This window comes from Pteronotus mesoamericanus, unplaced genomic scaffold (assembly GCF_021234165.1).
Source record: "Pteronotus mesoamericanus isolate MK-2021 breed Mesoamerican mustached bat unplaced genomic scaffold, CSHL_Meso_final contig_591, whole genome shotgun sequence".
NCBI classification, from domain to species: Eukaryota; Metazoa; Chordata; class Mammalia; order Chiroptera; family Mormoopidae; genus Pteronotus; species Pteronotus mesoamericanus.
In genome coordinates this window covers 237,654-262,554 of record NW_026555208.1, presented here as the reverse complement: position 1 = coordinate 262,554, position 24,901 = coordinate 237,654, and the positions used below count along the sequence as shown (strand labels likewise).

Below are 24,901 nucleotides of genomic sequence, written 5' to 3'. Positions count from 1 at the left end.
AGATATCCAATAAAATATTGCTATAAGCAATGTCTGAGAGTTTTCTATGTTTTTTTTCTTCTACAATTTTTGTGGTTTTGGTCTAATATCTAAGTCTTTGATCCATTTTGAATTTATCTTGCGTGTGGTGTAAGAAGGTGGTCTAGTTTCATTTCATTTTTTCCTACATCTATCTGTCCAATTTTCCCAACACCATTTACTGAATGAATTATCTTTAGCCTATTGCATGCACTTGCTTCCTCTGTCAAATATTAATTGACTATAAATGTTTAGGCTTATTTATGGAATCTCTATTCTGTTCCATTGATCTATGTGTCTGTTTTTGTGCCTGTACCATGCTGTTTTGATTATTATGGACTTATAGTATAGTTTGATATTAGGTAACATGAGTCGTCCAACTTTGTTCGTTCTTGGGATTGCTGTTGTTATGTGGGGCCTTTTGTGTTTCCATATAAATTTTTGAAATATTTGTTCTAGTTCTGTGAACTACATTATTGGAATCTTGATAAGAATTTTATTGGATCAATAGATTTCTTTGGGTAGTATGGATATCTTACTGATGTTAATTCTTTCTTTTTTCTTAATATTTTATTTATTGATTTTTAAGAAAGGGAGAGAAAATCAATGTATGGTTGCCTCTCGTGGTTCCCCTACTGGGGGCCTGGAAAACAACCCAGGCATGTGCCTTGACTGGGAATTGAACCAGCAACCCTTTGGTTCTCAGGCTGGCACTCAGTCCACTGAGCCACACAGGCCAGGGCCGATGTTAATTCTTCTTATCCATGAACACCGTATGTGCTTCCACTTATTTGTATTTTCTTTAATTTTTTTCTTTAGTGTCATAATTTTCTGAGTACAAGTCTTTTACGTCTTAATTAAATTTATTCCTGGGTATTTTACACTTTTTGTAGTAATTGTGAATGGGATTGTTTTCTTAATTTTCCCTTCTGTTAGTTTGTTATTGGCATGTAAAAATGCAACTGATTTCTGGATATTAATTTTATATCCTACTACTTTGGTGAATTCATTTATCAGCTCCAATAGTTTTGTGGTGAAATCTTTGGGATTTTCTATGTTCAGTATCATGCCATCTGCAAATAAAGACAGTATTACTTCTTCCTTTCCAATTTGGATGTCTTCTATCTCTTCTTTTATCTATTGCTGAAGCTAGGACTTCCAGCACTGTATTGAAAAGAGAGAACCCAGCAATTCCACTTCTGTAAATATCCGACAAAATCCAAAACACTAATTTGACAAAACATAAGTACCTCTATATTTGTTGAAGTGTTATTTATAGTCTCCAAGATATAGAATCAGCTCAAGTGTCCATCAGTAGATGAGTGGATACAACTATGATGGGCCATTTACACCAGCAGCCATCAACCTTTTTGGTACTAGGGACCAGATTCATGTAAGGCAATTTTTCTATGGACAGGGAGGGTGGATGGTTTTGGGATTGTTCCTGTACAGTCAAACCTCTCTGATAATAATAATCTGTATTTGTAGCCACTACCCAATGTTAGTATAATGGCCTCTGCTCCTCCTCAGATCATCAGATTCTCATAAGAATTTGATTCTTATCTTGAGCTGCTTCCATAGATTCTCATAAGGAGTATACAACCTAGATCCCTCACATGCACAGTCTACAGTTGGGTTCCAACTCCTATGAGAATCTAATGCCTTTGCTGATCTGACAAGAGATGGAGCTCAGGTGGTGATGGGGAGCAGCTGTAAACACAGATGAAGCTCTCTTTGCTTGCCTGCTGCTCACTGCTTGTTGTGTGACCCAGTTTCTAATAGACCAAAGACTCATACAGGTCTGTGGCCCAGAGGTTGGGGACCCCTGATTTAGGCAATGGAATACTATTTGGCCATAAAAAAGAAAAAATGTTCCCTTTTAGACAGTATAGATGGATTTAGAGAACATTATAAGTGGAATAAGCCAGTCAGAGAAAGACAAATACCATACAATTTCATTCATATATGTAATCTAATGAACAAACCAAACTAACAAGGAAAATGGGGACAGACTCACAGATGGCGAGCAGGATGGCAGCTAGCAGGGTGGGGGAGGTGAAGGGATAGAAAGATTGAGCAAAACAAATGAAAAGAACACATGGACATGGACAACAGTGTGGTGATTTGGGGGAGGAGGTGTGTATAAAGGGGCTACATGGTAATTGAAAAAAATACAATAAAGATTAAATTTAAAAAGAGAAAACAAAAGAATCATTCTTGCATTCCAGGAGTAAATCTCACTAGGTCATGGTGTACAATCCTTTTAGCGACAACGAATTTGGCTTTCTAGTATTATGTTGAGTATTTTTGCATCAGAATATATAAGGCATATTGGTCTATAGTTCTTTTCTCAGAATGTCTTTTCTAATTTTCATATCAGAATAATGCTGATTTTCTGATTTTCATATCAGAATGAAACTCAAAGAATGATTTTGGTAGTTTCACTCTTCCTCAATTTTTTGAAAGAGTTTGATTAGTACTGGTGTTAATCTTTCTTTAAATATTTGATAGAATTCACCAGCAAAGCCATCAGGTCCTGGGCTTTTCTTTGTTGGGAAGTTTTTGATCACTGATTCAATTTCTTACAAGTTATAGATTAATTTATATAGTCTGTCCTCATGATACAGTCTTAGTAATTTTTTTTTCTCTATCAGTTCCCTGATTTCAATTCTGTGAGTTCTGCTTTGACTTGTATTATTTCTTTCTTCTGTTTCCTTTCAGCTAAAATTATTTTTCAGTTAGACCATCATGAAATCTGGCAGGTAGTATCCAGATAAATATTTTTTCCTGAGGGCAGACCTTGTTAAGATGAATAGAGTGATCTGGTGTTTTCTAACATGGTTTGTCTTTCCTTAACCAGGCCAAAAACATTAGGGGATTTTTCTGTGATATCACTCAGAGGACATGGTGAGCTCCTGGAGGCAAAACTCACAAAATTGTAGAACCCAACATTGACTGGATCCCCCTAGAGTTTATCTCTCAGGCTTGTTTAACTAACCCTCCAGCAGTTAATTAATTACAGTTCACTGTGCTGTCCTGACACTGTTTCCCATTTAAATTTTTGTTCTGCTAAATTGTGATTTTCTGCCTTCACTTATTGGTTTCTTCAGTATTGGGAGTAGCAGATTGCCCTGTGATCTCTCTTATCTTACAGACGTAAGAAGAGTTGTTTATTTTTAGTTGGTTCGACATTTTATTGTTGTTAGGGCAGAGTGTCAACTCCCAGGTTCTCACTTGGCTAAAACGTCCTGGTGTTTTATTCATTCTACAACTCTATTGATTTGACCAGAGAATTTAAAAACATTTACATTCAAAGTAGTTATTCATAGGGAAGGATTTGCTTTTGCTATTTTTGTGATTTATTTTCTGTATGTCTTATAATTTTTTTGCTCTTCATTTTCTCCCATATTTCATTCCTTTGTATTTAGCTGATTTTTGTAATGACACTTTCTAAGTTCTTGTCATTTCCTTTTGGCCATATTTTATATTTCCTTTGTGGTTGGCACAAGGGTTGCATTTCCTATCCTAGTTTTATAACAATATATTTAAAACTGGCCCTGGACAGTTTTAAGTAGCTCAGTTGGGCTGAGTGTCCTCCCAAAATGACAAGTTTATAGGTTTGATCCCTAGTCAGGGGACATACAAGTAGCAACCAATGAATGCATAAATAAAATGAAACAATAAATTGATCTCTCTCTCTCTTTCTGTCTTGTTCTCCCTTCCTGTCTCTCTAAAAAATCAATAAATTTTAAAAAACTGATAACAACTTAATTTCAATCCCATCTCCACACTTCATTACTGTGACAAATTATACCTTTATATATTGTATACCAATTCACATAGAGTTATAATTATGCTTGCGCTTTGGTCTTTCAAAGACTGTAGGAAAATTAGAAGTGGCATCATGAATGAAAATTATGATGATGCTGGGTTTTGTACAGGTGTATATATTTCTCTTTACTGAAGAACTTTATTATTTTGTGTAGGTTTGAATTACTCTCTAGCTCCCTTTAATATCAACATAAAAAATTCCTTATAGCGTTTCTTGTAGAGCAGATCTAGTGGTGAAAAACTCCTTTAGCTTTTGTTTAGCTGAGAATATCTTATTTTTCCTTATTTTTGAAGGGTAGTTTTGCCAGATATAGAGTTTTTTACTTTCCCCCCAACACTTTATCATTTAATTCTTTTCTGACCTGCAAGGTTTATGTCCCAAGTTGGGGGGACGTAATACGCCAATATTGGAATGCAGTTGGTGTATTTAAGGGAAAAAATGCCTTCTGTGTCTTTTCAGTTCCCTTTAGGGCTGGTACTCTTTACTGACTGATAATTACATCAAAATAGTGAGGGATGGCTATATCTTTAGCTATAAACCTAAGGGAATGCACAGGTAAATTACTATCCTTGAAATTAGGAAGATAGTTAATTACCAGCAATACAAATACAGCCCCTTCTCCTAATGATTCCATAAGAACCTGTCTGTGTTGGGTGTAATTCCTGTTTAGCCTCTGAGATTGCTACGTGGAAGTTGCCACATATAGAAGTTCCATTTTTAGGTTGCTTCTTTGCTCTGAATCAGTTTCTCTGTGAGCTAATTAATGTTTTTATGAAGCTGGTGAGGTAGAGAAAGTCTGTGTATTCTAAGGAAAATTTTAAAGGATGCAAAACTCCTTCAAACAACACTTTTTTTTAAAACAAATTACCTATATTCAAGGGAGAAGATATAATCCTTTGAAACAGAGAAAATGCACATTTCTCATTCTTTATGGATTAAATGTATAAAAATTTAGATTCTAGGAAACAAAGGTCTTATTTAAGGATACTATAGAAGTAAAGATTATCTCTCATTTTGACCATATTTCATCTGTAGGAATCTATTAAGGAACAAAAATATGGATACCTCATGATGTTTGGACTCAACTACAGGTTGGCATTCCTAGGGAGATGGTATCACAGAGATTATATCATGCATGTTTCGGAAATTAGTATATGTATGCATATTCACTTTACAGTTCTGTTCTCGCAGTGCTCTGTATGGTGTTTATACCACCAACATGTACTCACTGAGCACCTAATGAGTGACAGCCTCTAAGCTGGAGAGTAGGTTACAAAGTTTTCTATTGGTTATGTGATTTCACATGAATCTGTGGGGAACCTTTCTTTATGTATCAAATTTCATCTTACTTGTATCTCTTTGTCATCTTTGAATTCCAATTATATTAGATTTTAATTCATTATGTCGCAATTATCTTTCCTGATGTTTACGTGCATACATGTGGGTGTTGAAAATAGATAGATAGATGATGATGGTAGATAGATAGATATATAGATAGACAGAAGGTTTATCTATATATCAATAGCTATTCTTCTATATTCAAATTCCATGGACTGAAGTCATATATTCTTCTCATTCCAACCTAAGTGTTATTGACTCAAGAATGCTTTCTTGGATTAACCTTATTTTGATTGCTTACATTTTTACATAATTCATCCTTTCTTCCCATCTGGGGTAAGTAATTTTGCCTCACAAATTACTTGAGTAAAGTATATTAATTATTTAAAGCTAAAAATAAAAGAGCCATCTTTTCATTGTTCTGGAGTTTTTCACTATGATAAGCTCAGAAACATAAATGTAAAAACCTAGAAAATATTTCCTCAGTTAATGGTATTTGGAGAAAGTAAGTGTGTTGAATGGTTCTGAAAAGCATATGTAGAGGTAACTTTGTGTAAGTTCTTATTAGTACCTATCCTTTTTATAATGATTATAATTAGTTTGAGACACAGAAAGTAGATTTTCTTAAGAGTTACTGGCAGTACTACTTAAGTACCAAGTGCTGCCTTCATGGGAGATAGGAAAAACAGGAAATTAGTAACCAAGTTTTTCTCTACACCTGAAGCATTTGCAATGACTTAAGAGACCCCCTCTTTTTAACCCTTCAACTCCCTGCTTAATGCTCCTGTAATACTTTATCCCAGGGAATCTTTGCCATGGAGATTTGACTGTTCATTGGAACTATGGGAAGAAGTATGGGAGAAATCTGTTTTAGTCACTAACTGATTTTTCAGATATCATTAGGTCAATTTACCAGCCCAATAAATAAATTGTTGTGCATCGTATAGAATGTGGGTTTCTGGATCAAAAAGTGAAACAGTACAATTAGGATTCATCTGCATAGTAAAATTATCAAAGTCTAAAAAACTAGGGATGAGAAAGTAGTGATAGGGTTAACATTAAGAGATACATGTTCCTTGACAATTTAAAGTGATTGGTCAAAAAGAAAATAACATATGCCTACTTGAAGAGAATATGATAGAAGGAAATACTAGGAAAAAAAGAAACCAGAATATTCTATTTGTCAAATTAGTCACAGATGCAGAGGGACAAATAAAAGGCTGAAAACATATCTTGACTTAATCTTATTTCAAAAGCTATGCCAAAACCTTCAATATCATGTCTAGGCAGAGAGGAACAGGGACCATTTATTTCTATTTCCCACTTAAAATTCTTTTAAAAAATTCCTTAATATTTTCACAAGATCTCTGCTTTGGTCACTTCCAGTTATAGAAAATTCACTCATATAAGAATATTCTATGAGAACTCAAAAGAGAAGCATAACTGTTCAATATGTATGTGTTGAATTAAGTACTACTACAGACAGAATCTTTTCCTGTAAATGAAAGGACAAAGTGACCTTTAGGTACTGAAATAATATGAAATGATATAAGAATTATCTTCCTATATTTCTAAAAACAATATTTGGCATATTATTACTAATGTTATTAATCTGGTTCTAGTGACTTTAAATACTCCATATTATGAATTTGAATTGTTTTTAACAACACATCAGTAATGGCCCTTCTGAACAAAATCTCTACATTTTTTTAGCATCTGGTTGTGATCATCTTGATACAGTGACTCTGTTTTCAGAAGTACTAGCAAACATCAAAGGAAAAATCATCATGACTCCCCTCAATACTTCTCGTCCCTCTCCTGTCACCTTCTTGCTGATGGGCATCCCAGGACTAGAGCACCTGCATGTCTGGATTGGGCTTCCCTTCTGCTCCTTGTACATAGTGGCTGTGGTGGGGAACGTGACCATCCTGGCTGTGGTGAGGGCAGAGCGAAGCCTCCACGAGCCCATGTTCCTCTTTCTGTGCATGTTGTCGGTCACCGACCTCGTCCTCTCCACGTCTACGCTGCCCCGCATGCTCTGCCTCTTCTGGCTTGGAGCCCATGACATCGCCTTTGATGCCTGCTTGGCCCAAATGTTCTTCATCCACAGCTTTACTGCCATGGAATCAGGCTTCTTTTTGGCCATGGCCACTGACCGTTATGTGGCCATTTGTCACCCACTGCGCCACACCACCATTCTCACCCATGCTCACATCACTATAATGGGAATCATTGTGGTGATTCGGGGTATAGCTTTCTTTTCTCCACATCCCATCCTGCTCAAACGGCTGCCCTACTGCAGGACTCGAATAATTGCCCACACCTACTGTGAGTTCATGGCTGTGGTGAAGCTCGCCTGTGTGGACACAGGCGCCACCAAGCGTTACAGCCTCAGTATGGCTACAATCATTGGCTCGTGCGATGCCATTCTTATTGCTGTATCCTATGCCTTCATTCTGCGCTCTGTATTCCGCCTGCCAACCCGAGAAGCTAGCCTTAAGGCTTTAGGCACGTGTGGATCCCACGTCTGTGTTATTCTTGTCTTCTACTCCACAGCTGGTTTTTCCATTTTTACTCACCGTTTTGGGAAAAATGTGCCTGCACATACCCATATTTTTATTGCAAATATGTACCTTTTGGTGCCCCCTTTTCTCAACCCTATTGTGTATGGAGTAAGAACCAAGAAAATACGGGAACATGTTCTTAGGATACTAATGGTCACAGTTGCTTGATTTTAGTTGGATCAATGAAAGAGTTGATTCAAGAATAAATGCAAGTAAAAGAGATAATGGAAGGAAAATAACTGTTTTCTCTATCTATCTGTATCCGTCTAATATGACCATTCATGTTTTTATCATTGGTATGGAATATAAATAAAGAGCACCTCAATAGTGTTTAATTGTGTTGAAATATACATAACAAAATTTATCACTTTATTTTAATTGTATACCTCAGTGCAATGAATAGTCATATACTCATGCAACCAGCATCACCATCTACATCAGGACTTTTTTTAATCTTCCCCAGTTGAAACCCCATATTCATAAAACACTAATTTCCCATTCCCACTTCTTTACATCTTCTGACCAGTACCATTCTACTGCCGTCTCTATGAATTTAGGCACCCTAGGTACTTCACTTAAGTGGAATCATAACAATGTTTATCCTTTTGTGGCTGGCTATCTCAATTAACATAGTATCTTCAAGATTCACTCATGGTTTAACATGTGTTAGAAATCCTCTCTTTTCTAAAGTTATGTGAATTCATTTTTGTTCTTCCATTCATCCATCTCTACATGACATAGGATGTTTTCACCTTTAAGCTATTTTGAATGATGCTGCTATGAACATAAGTATATAAATAATCTGTTTGAATCTTTTTTTTAAAACTATTTGGGGTGTATATATCTAGAAGTGCAATTGGTGGATCAAATGGTAAATCTATGTTTAAATTTTTGAGTAAATGCCATGCCTTTTTTCTGTAGCAGATGTTCCACTTTATATTCCTCCTAGAAATGGGCAAATGCTCCTTCCATTTTTTCTAATCCACATCAATAATTGTTCTTTCCTTTCTTTCTTTTATTTTTTAAGTAATAGCCATCTTTATGGGTATTAAGTGGTATCTATTGTGGTCTTAATGGGCATTTCCCTAATAATCAGTGATATTGAGCATCTTATAATGTGCCTATTGGCCATTTGAACATTTTTTGAACAAATGTCTAAGTCCTTTGCCCATTTTTCACCCCAGTCATTTTTGTCATTATTAAGTTTTAAGAGTTTTCTGGAAATATATTGTGGATATTATCAGATTTATGGCTTGCAAATATTTTCTCTGATTCTCTGGGTTGCCTTTTCACTGTATTAATGTGCCTTGAAGTACAGCTTATTTATTTTATTTTTCTTGCTTATTTTATTTTTGTTGCTTTTGTCATATCCAAGAAATCATTATTGAACGTAATGTCATAAAATTTTCTTTTATTTTCTAATAATTTTATAGTTTTACTTCTTTCATTTAGGTCTTTGATCCATTTTTTAGTATTTTTTAATGATATAAGATAGGAGTCCAACTTTTTTCTTTTGCATGTGGATATCTGGGTTTTTTAACACCATATCTTGAAAAGACTATCTTTTCCCCATTGAATGGTCATGGAGCATTTGAAATAGAAATTACTTGAACATATTTGTGAGAGTTTACTTTTGGACTTTTTATTCTATTCCATTTGTCTATATGTCTGCCTTTTTCCTAGTACAATACTGGTTTTGTTACCACAGCTTTGAAATCATGAAGTGCAAAACACTTGATTTAGTTTTATTTTCAATATATTTTTGTATAATTGAGGGTTTCTTGAGAATTCATATAGATTTTTATATTTCTGCAAAAAATGTCATTGGAACTTTCATAGAAATTGCATTAAATCTATAGATCAGTTTGAGTAGTATTGGCATATTAACATTAAATCTTGTAACCCTTACCTTATAACCCCTACAGGATACATTTACATTATTTGTGTTTTTATTGATTTCTTTCAGTGATTTTTTGCAGTTTTAGTACTTAAGTTTATACCTATTTTATTCTTTTTAATAGTATTGTCTGTAGAATTGCTTGTGTAATTTCTTCAGATTGCTCATGGTTAGTATATAGAAAACAACTAATTCTTGCATATTAATTTTGAATCCTGCAATTTTTCTCTGTTTATTAGGTGTAGAGTGTGTGTGTGTGTGTGTGTGTGAGAGAGAGAGAGAGAGAGAAAGAAAGAGAGAGAAAGAGTGGTGGGAGAGAGAGATCTTTATAGTTTTCTATTTATAATAAGATTATTATACTTGACTTGCAGAGATAATTTTAATTTTCTTTTCCAATTTGAATGCCTTTTTTTATTTCTTGCCTAATTTTTTCAGCAAAAACTTTCAGTGTTTTGTTGAATACAAAAAGTGAAAGTGGGAATTCTTGTCTTACTCCTGATCATAGAGGAAAAGCCTTCAGTATTCACCATTTAGTGCTAAGTAGTTGTGGGTTTTTTGTATATAACATTTATTATGTTGAGATTGCTGGTGTCTTTTGATTATCTCCTTTTTAATCATTGAAAAGAGATAACTAGGAAGTCAATACTCTATCATTTCTTCAACTGAACAAATTACTGAAATCACTAGCCCTCTATTATTATGAAAAGCATCTGTATTAGTAAGAATTAAACCAGGAAATAGCACTTGTGTCTTTATTACTGAGCATCTTTAATACAGGTAATTATTTACACAAATTATAGAACTTCTAAAACAGCAAGCATTTGACAGTGAGGACTCCCAGAAATTAGAGGCTACAAAAATCCACAACAACTCTAGCCAGTGAAACATAGAAGCTACCAGTGGTTTAATCCTGTGTCAGGAATGAGTCTCCCACTAGAAGCTGAAACTGTGGAAGTGCCCTCTGGCAAAATCTGGAGCAATGGAATAGATGTAGTAAAGGAAATTTAGAAATAGGGAGAATTGTCCTAGTGTCCTCATTGGACAAGCACTGCCTAAAAAACGATGATCTGTGATCCTGGGAAACAAAGCCTCTAATGTTCACTTTTCCTGAAATATAGCACAGAAGAGAAGGATAACATATCTATAGAAAACCATCCTATCAGCTATAGATATGGACCCCTCCACATCCTCAGTGCCCCAAATCCTGGGTATCTTTTAGTTGGATGCACATGAGATTGGCTTTGGAACCTGTGTGGTCCAGATGTTTCTGATCCACACCTTCACAGGAATGGAGTCCGCTGTTCCACATGGTTTTTGACTGCTATGTGGCCATCTGTGCACCGCTCCACTACACAAGCATCCTGACAGTACACAATGCTAGTGGGCATTGGTGTGAGCATTTGAATGTGTCCAATCCTGCTCATGTTGCCCATTCTTTACCTAACTCATTGCCTGTCCATCTGTGAGGCTCAAGTGACTGCCCACTCCTACTGTGAGCACATGGATATTGCCAAATTGGCCTGCGCCAGCATTCGACTTAAGACCATTTATGGGCTTTTTGTGGATTTTTTTTTCTTATTTTGGTTGTGGCATTGATTGGAATCTCTTATACCTGTATCTTCCATGCAGTTTTCTACCTTTCATCTTAGATGCTCGTCACAAATCCCTGAGTACATGTGGGTCACATGTTGGGGTCGTGTGTGTCTTTGATACACCCTCTCTCTTCTCCTTCCTTTCTCACTGATTTAGCAAAAAAATTCCCCATTATTTTCAAATCTTTATTGCCAATCTCTATGTGGTTATCCCACCTGCTCTCACCCCTATTATCTATGGTGTGAGGACACAGCAGGTTCATGAGCGTGTGATTTGAGTTTTTGCCTCAAAGTAGGGTCTCTTATCTATGTAGATCTTGAGGGTACGACTATAGCTGAAAGAAGTTAAGTTTGACCCTAGGTTGATTACATTTTTAAATGTTCCTCATATTTAAATAACTTGCAGATCCTAAAGGAACAAACTTTGCAGGATGCTTTCTGGTCTTAAATCCCAATGGTTCCTCCTTATTGGTGTTGAGTGTTTATCCCTCTAATGTAGTATTCTATTACAGTAGGAGAAAACATCACACTGGAAACCTTCTCATTTTTAACCCTGGAGTTTTAAAGATGCTCTGTGTCTATGTATTTGGAAATAGAATAGTATTCCAAATGAGCATAATTAGTTTATGTCAACTGCCTTTTTTCCTCTGAAAAAAGATCTAAAATTGAATGGGAAATGAGAAGGTTTTGGTAGGTTTCTCAGTTATAAACTTAAATGTCTCTAATTTCTCTAAGGATCTAAATATCACTAGGATATTTAGTTTTAATCAATAGACGTTTTAATCAATGTCCTCAGTTCCTCTCTTTCATGCCAGCACCTTTTTCATTATTCTTCAGAAAGACTTGTACGCACTATATGCCCTCACTGTGCCACCACCTTCTTTTTGGGAGAAGCAAGAAGTGAAAATACCTAAAAACAATACATGTGTTAAAGAATGAAATTTCATTTATAAGAGGAGGCTTGAATCTACAGAATTCTACCAGTGGGATTTCAGGTCATGTTTAATACGTTTTTTTCCTCATATGTATCTCTGTGTGTGCATGTGTGTGTTAAATACACTAAGTTACATGGGCCACTTCTCCCTCTCCAAAGGCCTCCTTCTTTGTACAATCCATTAATATTTGAGACTTGATGTGCTGCAAAAGCAGATAAATGTCTCAAATTTAATAATATTTAAGAATAAAACACATAAAGTAAAGATTGATTTTTCACATTAATAATGATTTTAAATCTCTACCCAAAACGTGAACTTCACCTTCCATACCACACAAGATTACAACAGCAATCTTCAAGAAACTAAATTCAGTGTTCCTCGTTTAGAGAGAAGTTCACACATATTTTGAGTTGGTCTGATTGATACGATTCAGATTTGTTAATCCATAAGTAATGATGTTTTCTATTAAAATTCTGAGTCTCCCTAATATTCATTTTGTAACACTCATAGTCATAATTTTTATGTCTCTAAGCATCCACTTTTTTTTATATTTCCATGCCCTAAAAGAATGTCAGTGACAAAAGCACCAAAAATATCTTTCATTCCAGTTTCCCCTCAGATATATTTATAATATAAAGACCATAAATATACATGTATATATACAATACAAAATCAACACAAGGAAAATACAGTCCTAATACCTAAATGTCTCTATATTTATTAAGTAAATCACATCACTAATAACCTTCGCTCCAAAATCAGGTTTTGATGGTTTAACTGGTAAATCCTACCAAACCTGAAAGGAAAAATTTATAACAAGGACCTAAAATACCTGTAAAAAAATCACCTCATTTTATATAGCTGGAAATAGCCTAACACCAAAACCAGTTAAAGATATTACCCCCCTTCAAAAGAAAAGCAGACCATGTCTCAAAATTATCTCTCATGAATGAATGCAAAAATCCTCAATAAAATATTAGCAAAGTGAGGTTAATAATTTATAAAAGTATCTATAAACCACAACCAAGTGCTTATTCCTGGTATGCCAAGTTCAACAGTTAAAAAAAAGAAAACAGTGAAAGACAAATACCATATAATCTCACCTATAAGTGAAACCTAATGAACAAAGCAAACAAATGAGCCAAATAGAACTAGAGACATGGAAATAAAGAACAAACTGACAGTGACCAGATGGGAGGGGAGAGGGAGACAATGGGAAAAGAAGGGGAAGTGTCAGTCATCAAAGAGCATGCACAAAGGACTCATGGAGAGGGACAGCGGGGTGGGGATTGTCTTTGGGAATGGGGACTGTATGGCACAGGGGAGAGCAACAGGGGGAAGAATGGGGACAACTGTAACTGAACAACAATAAAACGAAAACAAAAAACTAACTAACAAAAGTCTTGGACCAGACGGTTTCACAGGCAAATTTTGCAAATCATTCGAAGAAGAAGCAACTTGTGGTGATTGCTGGGAAGAGAAGAGGTATAAGGGGACCAAATGGTAATAGGAAAAAAAAATACAATAAAGATTAAATCAAAAAATAAAATAAAATTTAAAAAACTAAGAAAGCACACAACAAAAATAACCTAGAACATCAGCCTAAAGGAGAAAAATGATATTCACCATATGAATGGTTAAAGAAAAATCTTTAAAGAAAACACAACACATGTTTATAATAAAAACACGTACAAACTAGAAATAGAGAACTTCTTCAACTTGGCTTAAAAATAATAAAAATCTAAAATTAAGTACATATATATTAAAAATAACTCAATTAAAATTTGAGCAAGAGATTTGTCTGGACACCTCACAAAGAAAATATGCAGATGGAAAACAAACAGATGAAAAAATGCTCAACATATATTTCACAAGAAACTACAAATTTTAAAAGTACAGGAGGATTTCACTACCCACCACTAAAAATGGCTAAAAAAAATAAACCAACAAAACAACACCAAGAATAGGTGAGGATGCAAAGCAATAGAACCTTTTATTCATTTTGGGTGGGAAGCAAGTGTGAAAGTTTCCTGCACAGCCAAAAATAATCCTACTACAGGATTCAACAATTGTACTCCAAGGAATTTACCCAATTGGCTTGAAGACCGCATGCACACAAAAACTTATTCAGTGACATATATAACAATTTTTTTTCCATAATTGCCAAGAACTAGAAGCAATGAAGATGTCCTTCAACAGATAAAGGGATATTGAAGTTGTGCTACAGCCATTTCACATAAAACAATTGTTATTATTCTGCATTAACAATATAAAAGAAATCAAGCTATGAACAGAGGTAAATGAATCTTAATGCATATTGCTCAGTGATTTCGCTTAGAAAAAGCCAATCGGAAGAAGCTTCAGGTTGTGTGATTCTATTATATGCTGGAAAAAGCAAAACTATAGAGACAGCAAACATGTCTAGGTTTGCCAGAGGGAAGAGGAGTGGGAGATGTTGAATAAGTGAGGCCCATGGTGATTTTTAAGTTGGTGAAACTATTCTGTATGATACCGTAATGGCAGCTGCATGATACTGTACATTTGACAAAACCCATAGAATTTTACAACATTGACCTTAATGCGTACAAATTAAAAACATCATTTAGGAGTTCAGGATCCCAGAATGAAATGCAGAATGTGACAAGTTCAGTGTATTATTAATGTAGGATTAAAAAAACCACTAAAGTGGATGGGGGAGAATGTGTTAATGTAAGTAACTTTGGAAATGAGCCAAGTCTGTGGGACTAAAGGTGAAATATAACTATACATAAACACTGAACTCTAGTGGATAAAATTTTCCCATGGGGGTTATAGGTTAACAATTCTAATACAGCTACATGTGCATACGGTTATTGAACAGTTATGTAAATGTATTACACATGGTGGAGGCTAGATTTCTTTTTTAGGGGGGCAAAATTAAATTTTTATACAACTGCAAAATGATTAAAGAGATTGATTTTTACAGCCTGTTAGAGATTTTTCCAATGACTGCCACCTAGAATTAATGAGAAATCTCCATATGGGTCAAAATACAGAATATGAATTTAAGTAGTTAATTTGAAATGCAATTAAACTGTATTTCATATATTTTGTGCAAAATTTGGTTAGGCCCAGTTGATACTGAAATACTTCTCTGTTATAACTGAGAAATTTTCTCTAATTTTAACTAAATCTGAAACTGGAGGATATATTTCGGTGACTTAGCTCCCATCTCTGCAGCTCTTGTAAATTAAGAAATTTGAAGCATCCCCTTAGAATGGTCAGCATTGATCCAGGAAACTACATTGCTGTAGAAAACTCAGAGATTCACTTCTGTTCCAGTCAAGGAGGCTCCTAATTTTTTTTTTCAAATTAATACTCTTGCTAAAGTGGGGCACACTCTTCAAAGTTCACAGCAAATATAAAGGAGCAATTGCCCCTAACTTAACATTACATCTCATTGGACTTAACTGGATCACATGACCATTCCTGAGATTCCTTAATGTTGGAGAGGAAGTTTACAGATAATCATGAGAGGTTGCTAGAATAATTCATGTGGTAATGGATATAAATAGCATTTTAACTCCCCAAATCAGCATAGATCTGGCCTAATCATAGGGAAAATTAGCAGACTAATTTCAGGTGAGGAACATTTTACAACAATCTGTCTAGTACTCCTAAAAACCATCGAGTGCACAAAACCAAAAAAAAAGCCTGAAGAACTATCAGCGCCAAGAGATATCTAAGAGACTTAATTAGACATAACCAGTAAATGTAATTTTGTACCCTGGATGAGATCTCATAGGAGATAAAGAGCATTAGGTTAATCTAAGAAAATCTGAATAAGACATAAACTTCAGTAATGCACACACTTCAGTTAATATTGGTTCATTAAGTGTAACAAATGATCATACTAAGTAAAATGTTAATGATGAGGGAAATTATGCATGGGCCATGTGAGGACACTCCGTATTATATTAACATTTTCCTGTAATCTACTAGTGTTCTAAATTTTTTTAAATTAAACCGATTGCAGCGACATTGGTTAATAAGGTTACATAGATTTCAAAGTTTTATAAAACTTAAAAAAAAAGTATACAGAAAAACAATTCACCAGAAATGAGCTTATAAACATAAAAGAAACAGGACATGTTCTATGAGACGTCAAGAATTTTACTATACTGTTGAAAATATGAAAGAAGACAATTGCCAAAGGAATAAATTAAAACGCTGACCACACTAAATAGAGAATCAAGAAACACGGAGGTTTCACAGAGGAACCACCCTAACATTGTTGATCCCAGTGCTACGCTCCTAAATGCATGGATTCCTTCACTTTCTGGTCTCTGCTCCTGCAAGCAAAACCCTGACGTTTTGAGCAAAGTTAAAATTATGGGAGTGGAAGGGGCAACGATTGTTAAAAAGTCCAGTTTACCTGTTCGGATGCGTAGCTGAGCCAGAAAGCACTGCTCCGCTTTTACTTAGTCATAATGCGGATGTTCTGAAATTCATTTGTTTGACTCACATATTTTGTTCACTTTTGGCAATAAATCTAGGCAAGGAGATGATGTAATTTATTCACTTCCCCAACCCTCCAAGAGTGAATTCTAGGAGACATCTTCATGGCAAACTCCAATCAGTATGACCTTACGTTGACTATCCTAGTTTGGGAATATTGTTAAAGTAGCTCGGATTATCAACAAAGAGTTACAAATTTCTTACTGTATTGGAAAATGTTTTAAGTGTATAAAGCACTAGTTTCCTTAAGCTTCACAACAGTTCCTTGCACTGGATATTATTCTGCTTGTTGTAGAGGAGGAAATGGAAGCACAGAGTTTAAATTTATTGCCCAAATTGGTATGTTCATTAAGTAGCAGAGATAGGATTCGAAACCTATTCAGTCCGTCTCTAAGTTCACCCACTTAGTCCATTTCCTATATTTCATGTGCCTTTTCCTATATCTGTCTTTTTCCCAGTCAGTTAAGCCCTGTCTTAGTTTACTATTAATAAGTACCAGGAAGAAGAGGGGATTTGTATTTGAAACAACTGGTATTTGTCTTCTTATATTAACTTCCCATCTAAATTCTAGTGAATATTCTACTCCATGAAAGGATGGATACCAGCTTCAATTTTCCATGGTAGTATGTAAGGTTACATTGTGTTTAGGACTGAAGTGAGAGAAAGGAAGTAAGTTTTGGAGAAATGGACCAGATAAGAGCAAGATAAACAAGACGGTAATAAAAAACAAATAGAGCCAGGTTGTTTTTGACGCGTGTGTATGGGAACCTATGAGAGGAAATCTAGAAAGAAAATGATTGGGAGGAGAAAGAGCGGAAGGCAGACCCTCTTCATAGCCTCTCCTGCCTGGGGATAAGCCAGTTCATCATGACTCAGCAGCCCAAGCCTGGGAATCAGCATCCAAACCAGGGCTTCTTTTTAGTTTGTTTTTTAAACATCACCAGTGATATTATGCTTTTTATGAAACATCTAGCTCTGTGCCTCTGGACACCTTTATTCTCAAGAGAACACCAACGTTTGTATAATTCTTCCTTTTCAGTCCAAAAATGGGTAAAAAATGGAAACATTCTGGGCCAGATCTAGCTCATTCAAAAAGCTTTGCTAATGAGCCTGGCCTTGGGGCCAGAAAGGATCCACTGAGCCCAGAGCCATTTCGCTGTAGCCATTTTATTGAGATTTAAGAATAAGAGATAAAGTAGTGACAAGAATGTCAAGAAAACTAACTGAAGATGGAAGATTATCAGTGAGCCCAGAGGGTAAGAAGATAATAATTTACATAGACCCAAGTATGTATTCCAACAAAGACTTTATTAAATCTTGTCCTTAAATATTCAGATACATGATGTATGGATTGCATATGTAGATACCATTTTAACTTTCTGTGCTTTCTCTAAATCTCTGTCATTCAACTCAATTTTTTTTTTTTTTTTTTTGTCTATTGTGGTTGTGTCTTAATACTCAATCTTGTCATACTTGCCTTCTTTTAGCTGTCATGATTATATATCTTGTAGAATTTTATCTAACTTTATGTATCCCTCTGTCCTCATTTCAGCTCCCAAGGTAAATATTTCACATTTAATAATTTCTTGTAACGGTGTGGCGACAAATGTCAGTTTAAGAATCCTTAGATCTCCAAAGCCATTGTCAAAAATATATTTTAAAGGTTTGACTTATCATTTATAACACCAATTCCGTACTTTTCAAAACATCCATATATACCCAGGATCTTTTAGCAATAATCTGTCTCAATTTAATGTCTATAAAACGCTTTGTTTTTGTAATTAGAAGTTAATACAAAGACTGTAATAGCAACGTAACGCTGACCAGCAAAATATTTAAATAATTTAGCAGTTATTATAATGTCCTAATTTATTTTGGCTTCCTAATATGCTCTCTATATTTGTTCATAATTCCTGAACTAAACTTTCAGATATGTATTGTTATTTTAATATTATATTTGGAGAATGTGTTTCTTTTTTTAACAATATAAGGTCTATAGAATATTGCTGGACAGTTTGAAAGAAACAGAACTATTATTCAAACAATATTTTTTTAGTTTCAGATTCTGGATGTTTGCCATTATCAGATATCCCAAAGTCAGTTGGGGCTACTTAATACTGAGTTATGGTCTCTGAAAACCTGTTAGATATTTCTGCCTCCAAATTACTGCCCGTGGATGTGTATGACTACTCTTAATCATCATTTTCAAGAAAGAAAATATCAGGAATAAAATCTAAGTCCCATTCAAAACATAAATCATTACAAAAATTTTAAAACTTAACATAGATTGGTTATTTTATTTTATGCTCTTTGCATGTGATTATGAAATATGGTGGTTAGAGTTTAGAATTTTTAGGTTTCTGTATTAATTGCATAAAATTATTCTATCTTTAAACTCCAAAATTGAATATTTTACTAAAACAAATGATATAATACTTTTAATCATAAAATATCAAAGATGACATTTATTTTGACTAGATATATATTATATATTATTTCATTTTGGAGCATTTCAAACATAAGCAAACTAAATGTATAATGCTCTTACCATTTCATTTTAACCGTAAAGATTCAATTCTAAAAGCTCAAATTTGACTTTTTAAGATAAAATTTACATATACTCAAATGCACTAATCTTATCTGTACATTGACAAATGTATTTAGCTATATCTTACATTCCTATAAAGACGTGGAATTTTTCTATCACCTCAAAAAATTCTCATGTGTTCCTTCTCAGTCTGTTCCTGACCTCTCTCAACCCCCTGAGTAGATATTTTCAACATGTATTTTCTTTGTATGCTCTAGAACTTTATATAAATGAAATTATGTACTTTGTTCTCTTTACTGGGTAGTAGTAACCAGTAGCTCAGTCTAATGACTTAGATTCATCTATATAAGTAGTCAATCCATCTTTATTGCTGAGTAGATTTTCATTATGTAAACATTCCAAAACATATTTGTGCTGTTTCCACTGGGGAAATTACAAATAAAGCTGCTATGAACATTTTTTTGACCAAGTCTTTGTTTGGACTTATGGTTTCATAGTTTTGAATAAGCACCTAGGAGTTCAATTGTTGGGAATAATTTAGGAGAATCTGTAGTTCGATATCCTTACCAAACTGTGGTGTTTTTATGCTTTTTAATTTTGGTCATTCTAGGGGAGGTATAGTTATATGTCATTATAGTTTTAATGTACAATTTCTGATACTTAATGACTTTGAAAACTTTAATGTCATTTGCATATTTTCCCATGCAAAATACCAGTTTAGACCTCTTTCCTTTTTCCATTGTTGTTTTAGTTATTTTTTAGTTGTAAACCTTTTTATATGTTCTCAACAAATTTTTTTTATATATAAGGGATCGTGAATATTTTCTCCCAGTCTTTGCCTTCTAAATTCACCTTCTTAACAGTAAATTTAAAAATTAATAACATATAACAAACCATTTTTATGGTTATTGCTTTTTGTGTTCTAAGAAACCATTCCTTTCCACTGGGATGCAAAGATGTCTTTCTTTATTTTGTAGATGTTCAAATTTGAGCTTCAAAGAAAATATTCAGTTCTTTTTTAGAAATGTAATTAATATTTACATATGTTGTGCTGTTGGAATCAAGTATATTTCTCACAATGATATTCAGTTACACCCACTATCATTGGTAAAAATATATGACTCTTCTATCTTCATTAGATTGCTACATTGGTCACTTTATAAACTGAAGACATGAAATGTGTATATTTCTGTTTTTCTATTATACTCTATTTATCTATCATTGTGCAAGTGCCACACTCCCTTGATTATTATAGTTTTATAAGTTTGAAGTCTTTTATTGTAAGTCCTACAGTTTTGTTATTCTTTTTTTTTCCCAGTAAATTTAGGGTATTTCTATAGTTATTTTAAGATAAGCTTAAATTTCTTAATGTTGATTGAAGCTGTTTTAAATTTATTGATAAATCTAGGAAGTCAACATCACCTATGGCTTATTTACCATTGCTGCCCTCACCTTTGACTTAATCTTTATTGTCTTCCCCTATGTTTAGATCCTATGAGCTGTTTTCCGTCTTCCTTTCAGGGATGCCTGACTCAAAGCCCTTAGTACATGTGGTTCACATGTCTACATCATCTTAGCTTTTTACACACTGGCATTTTTCTCTTTCATGGCTCATAGGTTTGGTAGAAGTGTTCTTCGCTACATTCACACACTCCCGGCCAATCTGTATGTTGTTCCTCCTTATTTAAATCCAGTCATTTATGGGGTTAGGACTAAGCAAAATCAGGACAGACTTGTAAGAATATTTGTAAAGAATATGTGACCCAGATGTATTTGAAAACTGATAGATTCTTTCAGACCAATCTTTAGCTTGTACATCTCTCGGGGTGCGCAAAACTGAGACTATGTAAAGAACACTCAGGCATTACTTCAGCCTTTATTAGCATCTCCTAAACTCAGACTCAGTGGCTCCTTTAGATAATTTGACTTGCAATTGATCATACTGTTTTTTCTCATTGAAGGTGATCAAAGGTTGCAGGGTTAAGTAAAAGATGTAACGATGGTATCAAATGTGTGTGGGACAATGATGTTTTCTATGCCAGCAGTAAAACTTATGTAAGGTTTGATAGAAAGTAAGATTTCTGTTTTTAAAAAGATTTTTATTTATTTATCATTTAGAGAAAGGGGCAGGGCGGGAGAAAGAGAGAGAGAAATATCAATGTATGGTTGCCTCTCGAGCGCCCTCTACTGGGGACCTGGCCCACAACCCAGCCATGTGCCCTGACTGGGAATCAAACTGGTGACTCTTTGGTTTGTGGGTCAGCGCTCAATCCACTGAACCACATCAGCCAGGGCAGAAGTAAGATTTCAATGGCTCACAGTTCTTTAGGGTTTTTGCATGCAGATGTCCAATTGCTGCAGAAGTACTTGTTGAAAAGAATTTGTTTCATTGCATTGCCTTTGTTCCTTTGTCAAAGATTATCGACTGTATTACAAGGGTCTATTTCAGGGCTCTCTGTTTTGTTTCAGTTATCTATTTGTTGATTCTTTTACCAATACCATGCTCTCTGAATCACTGTAGGTTTATGGCAAGTCTTGAAGTCCAATGTCAGTTCTCCAACTTTATTCTTTTCCTTAAATATTGTGTTTGTTATCTTTTAGTTCCCCTCATAAACTGAAAATCTGTTTGTAATATTCAAAAATAATTTGCTGGTATTTTGATTGGGACTGTATTAAATTTATAGATTAGTTTGGGAAAGATACAATATTATCAATACAATATTATCTTCCTACCTATGAACATATGATAATTCTCCATTGGCTTATTACTTTAATATATTTTCTCAGACTTTTGTAGTTTTTCCCATATTGATACTGTACATATTTTTAAAGATTTATACCCAGATATTTATTTTTTTAGTTGCTACTGTTAACTATATTATGCACTTAATTTCAAATTCCACTTTTTTGCTGTTGCTGTACAAGAAAAAGATTGACTTTTGTATGTTAACCTTGTATCCGGTAATATTGCTAAAATTATTCATTACTTCTAGGTTTTACTTATGATAAAGGTAGTTTTATGTTCACACCAAGTCTTTTATGCAAAAATTAACAGCTGCCTTATTCATAACATCTGAAAACAGAAACCAGCTCAAATATATATCAGCAATGACTATAGAAAAATTTAGGCATATCCACATAATATAATAAATTCAGCACTTTAAAGAAATAAATTGATGATATACAACATATATGGATGGATCTTACATAATTATGCTTGGTGAAAGAAGCATATGCCAGAAGAAAAGAAACATATGTTCTGATTACATCTATATAAAATTGTAAAATAATTAACCTAACAAACACAGTCATTGCTAGGGAAAAACAGGATGTGTTTCAGGGAAGGACAATAAGTATGTATTTCATAGGCACATGAGGAAATTTGAGAAAATAAAAAACATGTTTATTATTTTTATTATGACAATTGTTTTACCATTGAATACATATGGCAAAACATATTAAACTGTGCAATTTAAATGTGTTGACTTTGTTGTATGTCAGACATTAATGAAGTTGTAAAAACATATATTTTTATAAAAAAATCCCTAATGACTGCCATTCTTACTCATAATAAAAGTCAAAGCTATTAGTGTTACCTGGGTATTCTGTATGTTGGATACCTGAAATATCCTTGAACTTTTTGTCTTACTATTTTCTCCTTTGCATATTATTCTCAAACTATACTGGCTTCCTCATTTTGTTCAGATTTTAATAACAGTAAGAACTTCAGTGCTTTTGCCTTCTTATTTCCTCACCCTACAATACTCTTTTATCAGAGACTGCCTTGTTAAACACTTTGATGTCTTCAAACATTCACTCACACATCATCTGCAACCTTAACAATACTGGTAAATATGCCTCCTACAACATACAGAGCAGCTGCCTCATTCCCCTTCCTTTTTTTTTTTCCCCATAGCACTTATCTCTAACTGTTATACTATATTTATGCTTAAAACTTTGTATTTATAAGGTAGTCCATTGTGGCTAAAATGCAGTGAGTCTATACAACTAATCTCTCCCACACATTAAAAATAAAATCTGGACAAAATGCAAAGACAGTTACGTATCAAGTTAGAAAGTCAGGCAACTTGAAACAAAGAGTCAAAATTTAAAGAAATGACTTATATCATGTAGAGTCTCAAAAAAATTTCCCCCTATGTTCTTTCCTTCCATTGATTAGAGGGCAAGCACACAGCAGGGATATAGCAGGTTATACAGGCAATAAATGAAAGGAAGGGAGGGAGGGACAGAAGGAGGAAGGAAAAAGGGACCAAGAAAGGACTGGATCTCAGGATTATGTTTGAAATATCTATTTTTCCCTCCTTCCCTTCCATATCACTAACTACATCAAATGAAAATGGTGTGAACACATTGATTCATGATGGAGACAGTGAGATCAGATAAAAGAGTAATATTCAATTATAGGTTGTGTACAAAAACTCACCTTAAATAGAAATTCATAGATAAGTTAAAATATTAGTCATGCAAACAGTATTTAAAAGAAACTGAAGTGATTTTACTATAAGACATAGTAGAATTCAGAATAAAGAACATTGTCAAAAACAAAGAGGGATATTATACAATGATGAAAGAATCAATTCTTTGAGAGGACATAACTATACTAAATTTCCCATGCACATAACTGCAGAGCTCCAAATTACATGAAGGAAAACTGATGGAACGGAAAGAAAGTACAGCCAAATCCACAGACATATTTGGAGAATTCAAGATTCTTTCTTCAGTATCCAATTAGATAAGTACAGAGAAAATTAACAATCAAAAGGTATAGGATGCAACTAAAACATGAATTAAAGTTTACAGCATTAAATACCATACTATTTATTTTATTGACCATCCTTTTTTTTTTTTTTTTGTCATTTACAAACTCTACTAAGAGAACTAATCTTTCTTCTTTAGTTTATAATCACATCTTTTATGACCAGGTAAGTGCCTGTTATATAACAGATTCTTACTAAATATTTATTGCACTTGAATACACAAGTGCAAAAATCAATGCCATCATCTTATTTTACATATCCCAGGAAAAACAGTTCTGATTCTTTCAAAGATCAACAAGTTTGAAAGATACCTAATGTTTACACCAGCAATGTGAATAACTCACATTACAATCAATATTCATTCTTGAGAGAGTTCCTAAAATACACCCATCTCAGCAGTTGCAAGGTGAGAATGATATGTTTTACCACAAATTCTTCTCCTTTGCCCACCTCTCACCAGCTTTTCCTCACGGTTAGAGGGAGAGTACAAACTAACCAAACCTTGATTGCTATCTGGATTATATACTTTTAATTTCCTTCAGTTAAAAAACAAACAACTACAGTCAGAAGAATTATTTGATTAATCTTAGAAAGTAAACTAATAAGTATTCTTTGAAGACACTGAACAAATATATATTCAGGGAAAGAATGATATTGAAATAATCTTCCCTTTATTACATGCTTAAATACACTAGAACGTTGTGATTACTAATTTATAGGTACTAATTTTTTCTTTCATAGATGTTCAAATAGGTTAAATTGTACATAATTTTAATTTACAAAGGTAGTAAGCTGAGAATTAAGATTCTAATTCCTAGACTTGCTCATCCTAGAATCCAAGAAATTTATATCAAAGAGTTATTGGAGGATAGGGATAAGTAGAAAAGTAGGGCCCAGAATTC

The 24,901-nt window shown here is 34.1% G+C and overlaps 1 protein-coding gene and 1 pseudogene across 1 annotated transcript; both read left to right on the top strand.

The window, feature by feature from the left end:
* Positions 1–6,975: 6,975 nt before the first annotated feature.
* LOC129076472 (olfactory receptor 52D1-like) lies at positions 6,976–7,920 on the top strand. The gene has a single exon (XM_054580633.1). The coding sequence runs from the start codon at positions 6,976–6,978 to the stop codon at positions 7,918–7,920; it is 945 nt and encodes a 314-aa protein (XP_054436608.1).
* A 2,650-nt stretch (positions 7,921–10,570) lies between these two features.
* On the top strand, positions 10,571–20,983 carry LOC129076421 (olfactory receptor 52J3-like; annotated as a pseudogene).
* Positions 20,984–24,901: the final 3,918 nt, after the last annotated feature.

Excerpts from the sequence above, each read along its gene's own strand:
- LOC129076472 (XM_054580633.1), top strand. The coding sequence starts at position 6,976 with ATGACTCCCCTCAATACTTCTCGTCCCTCTCCTGTCACCTTCTTGCTG.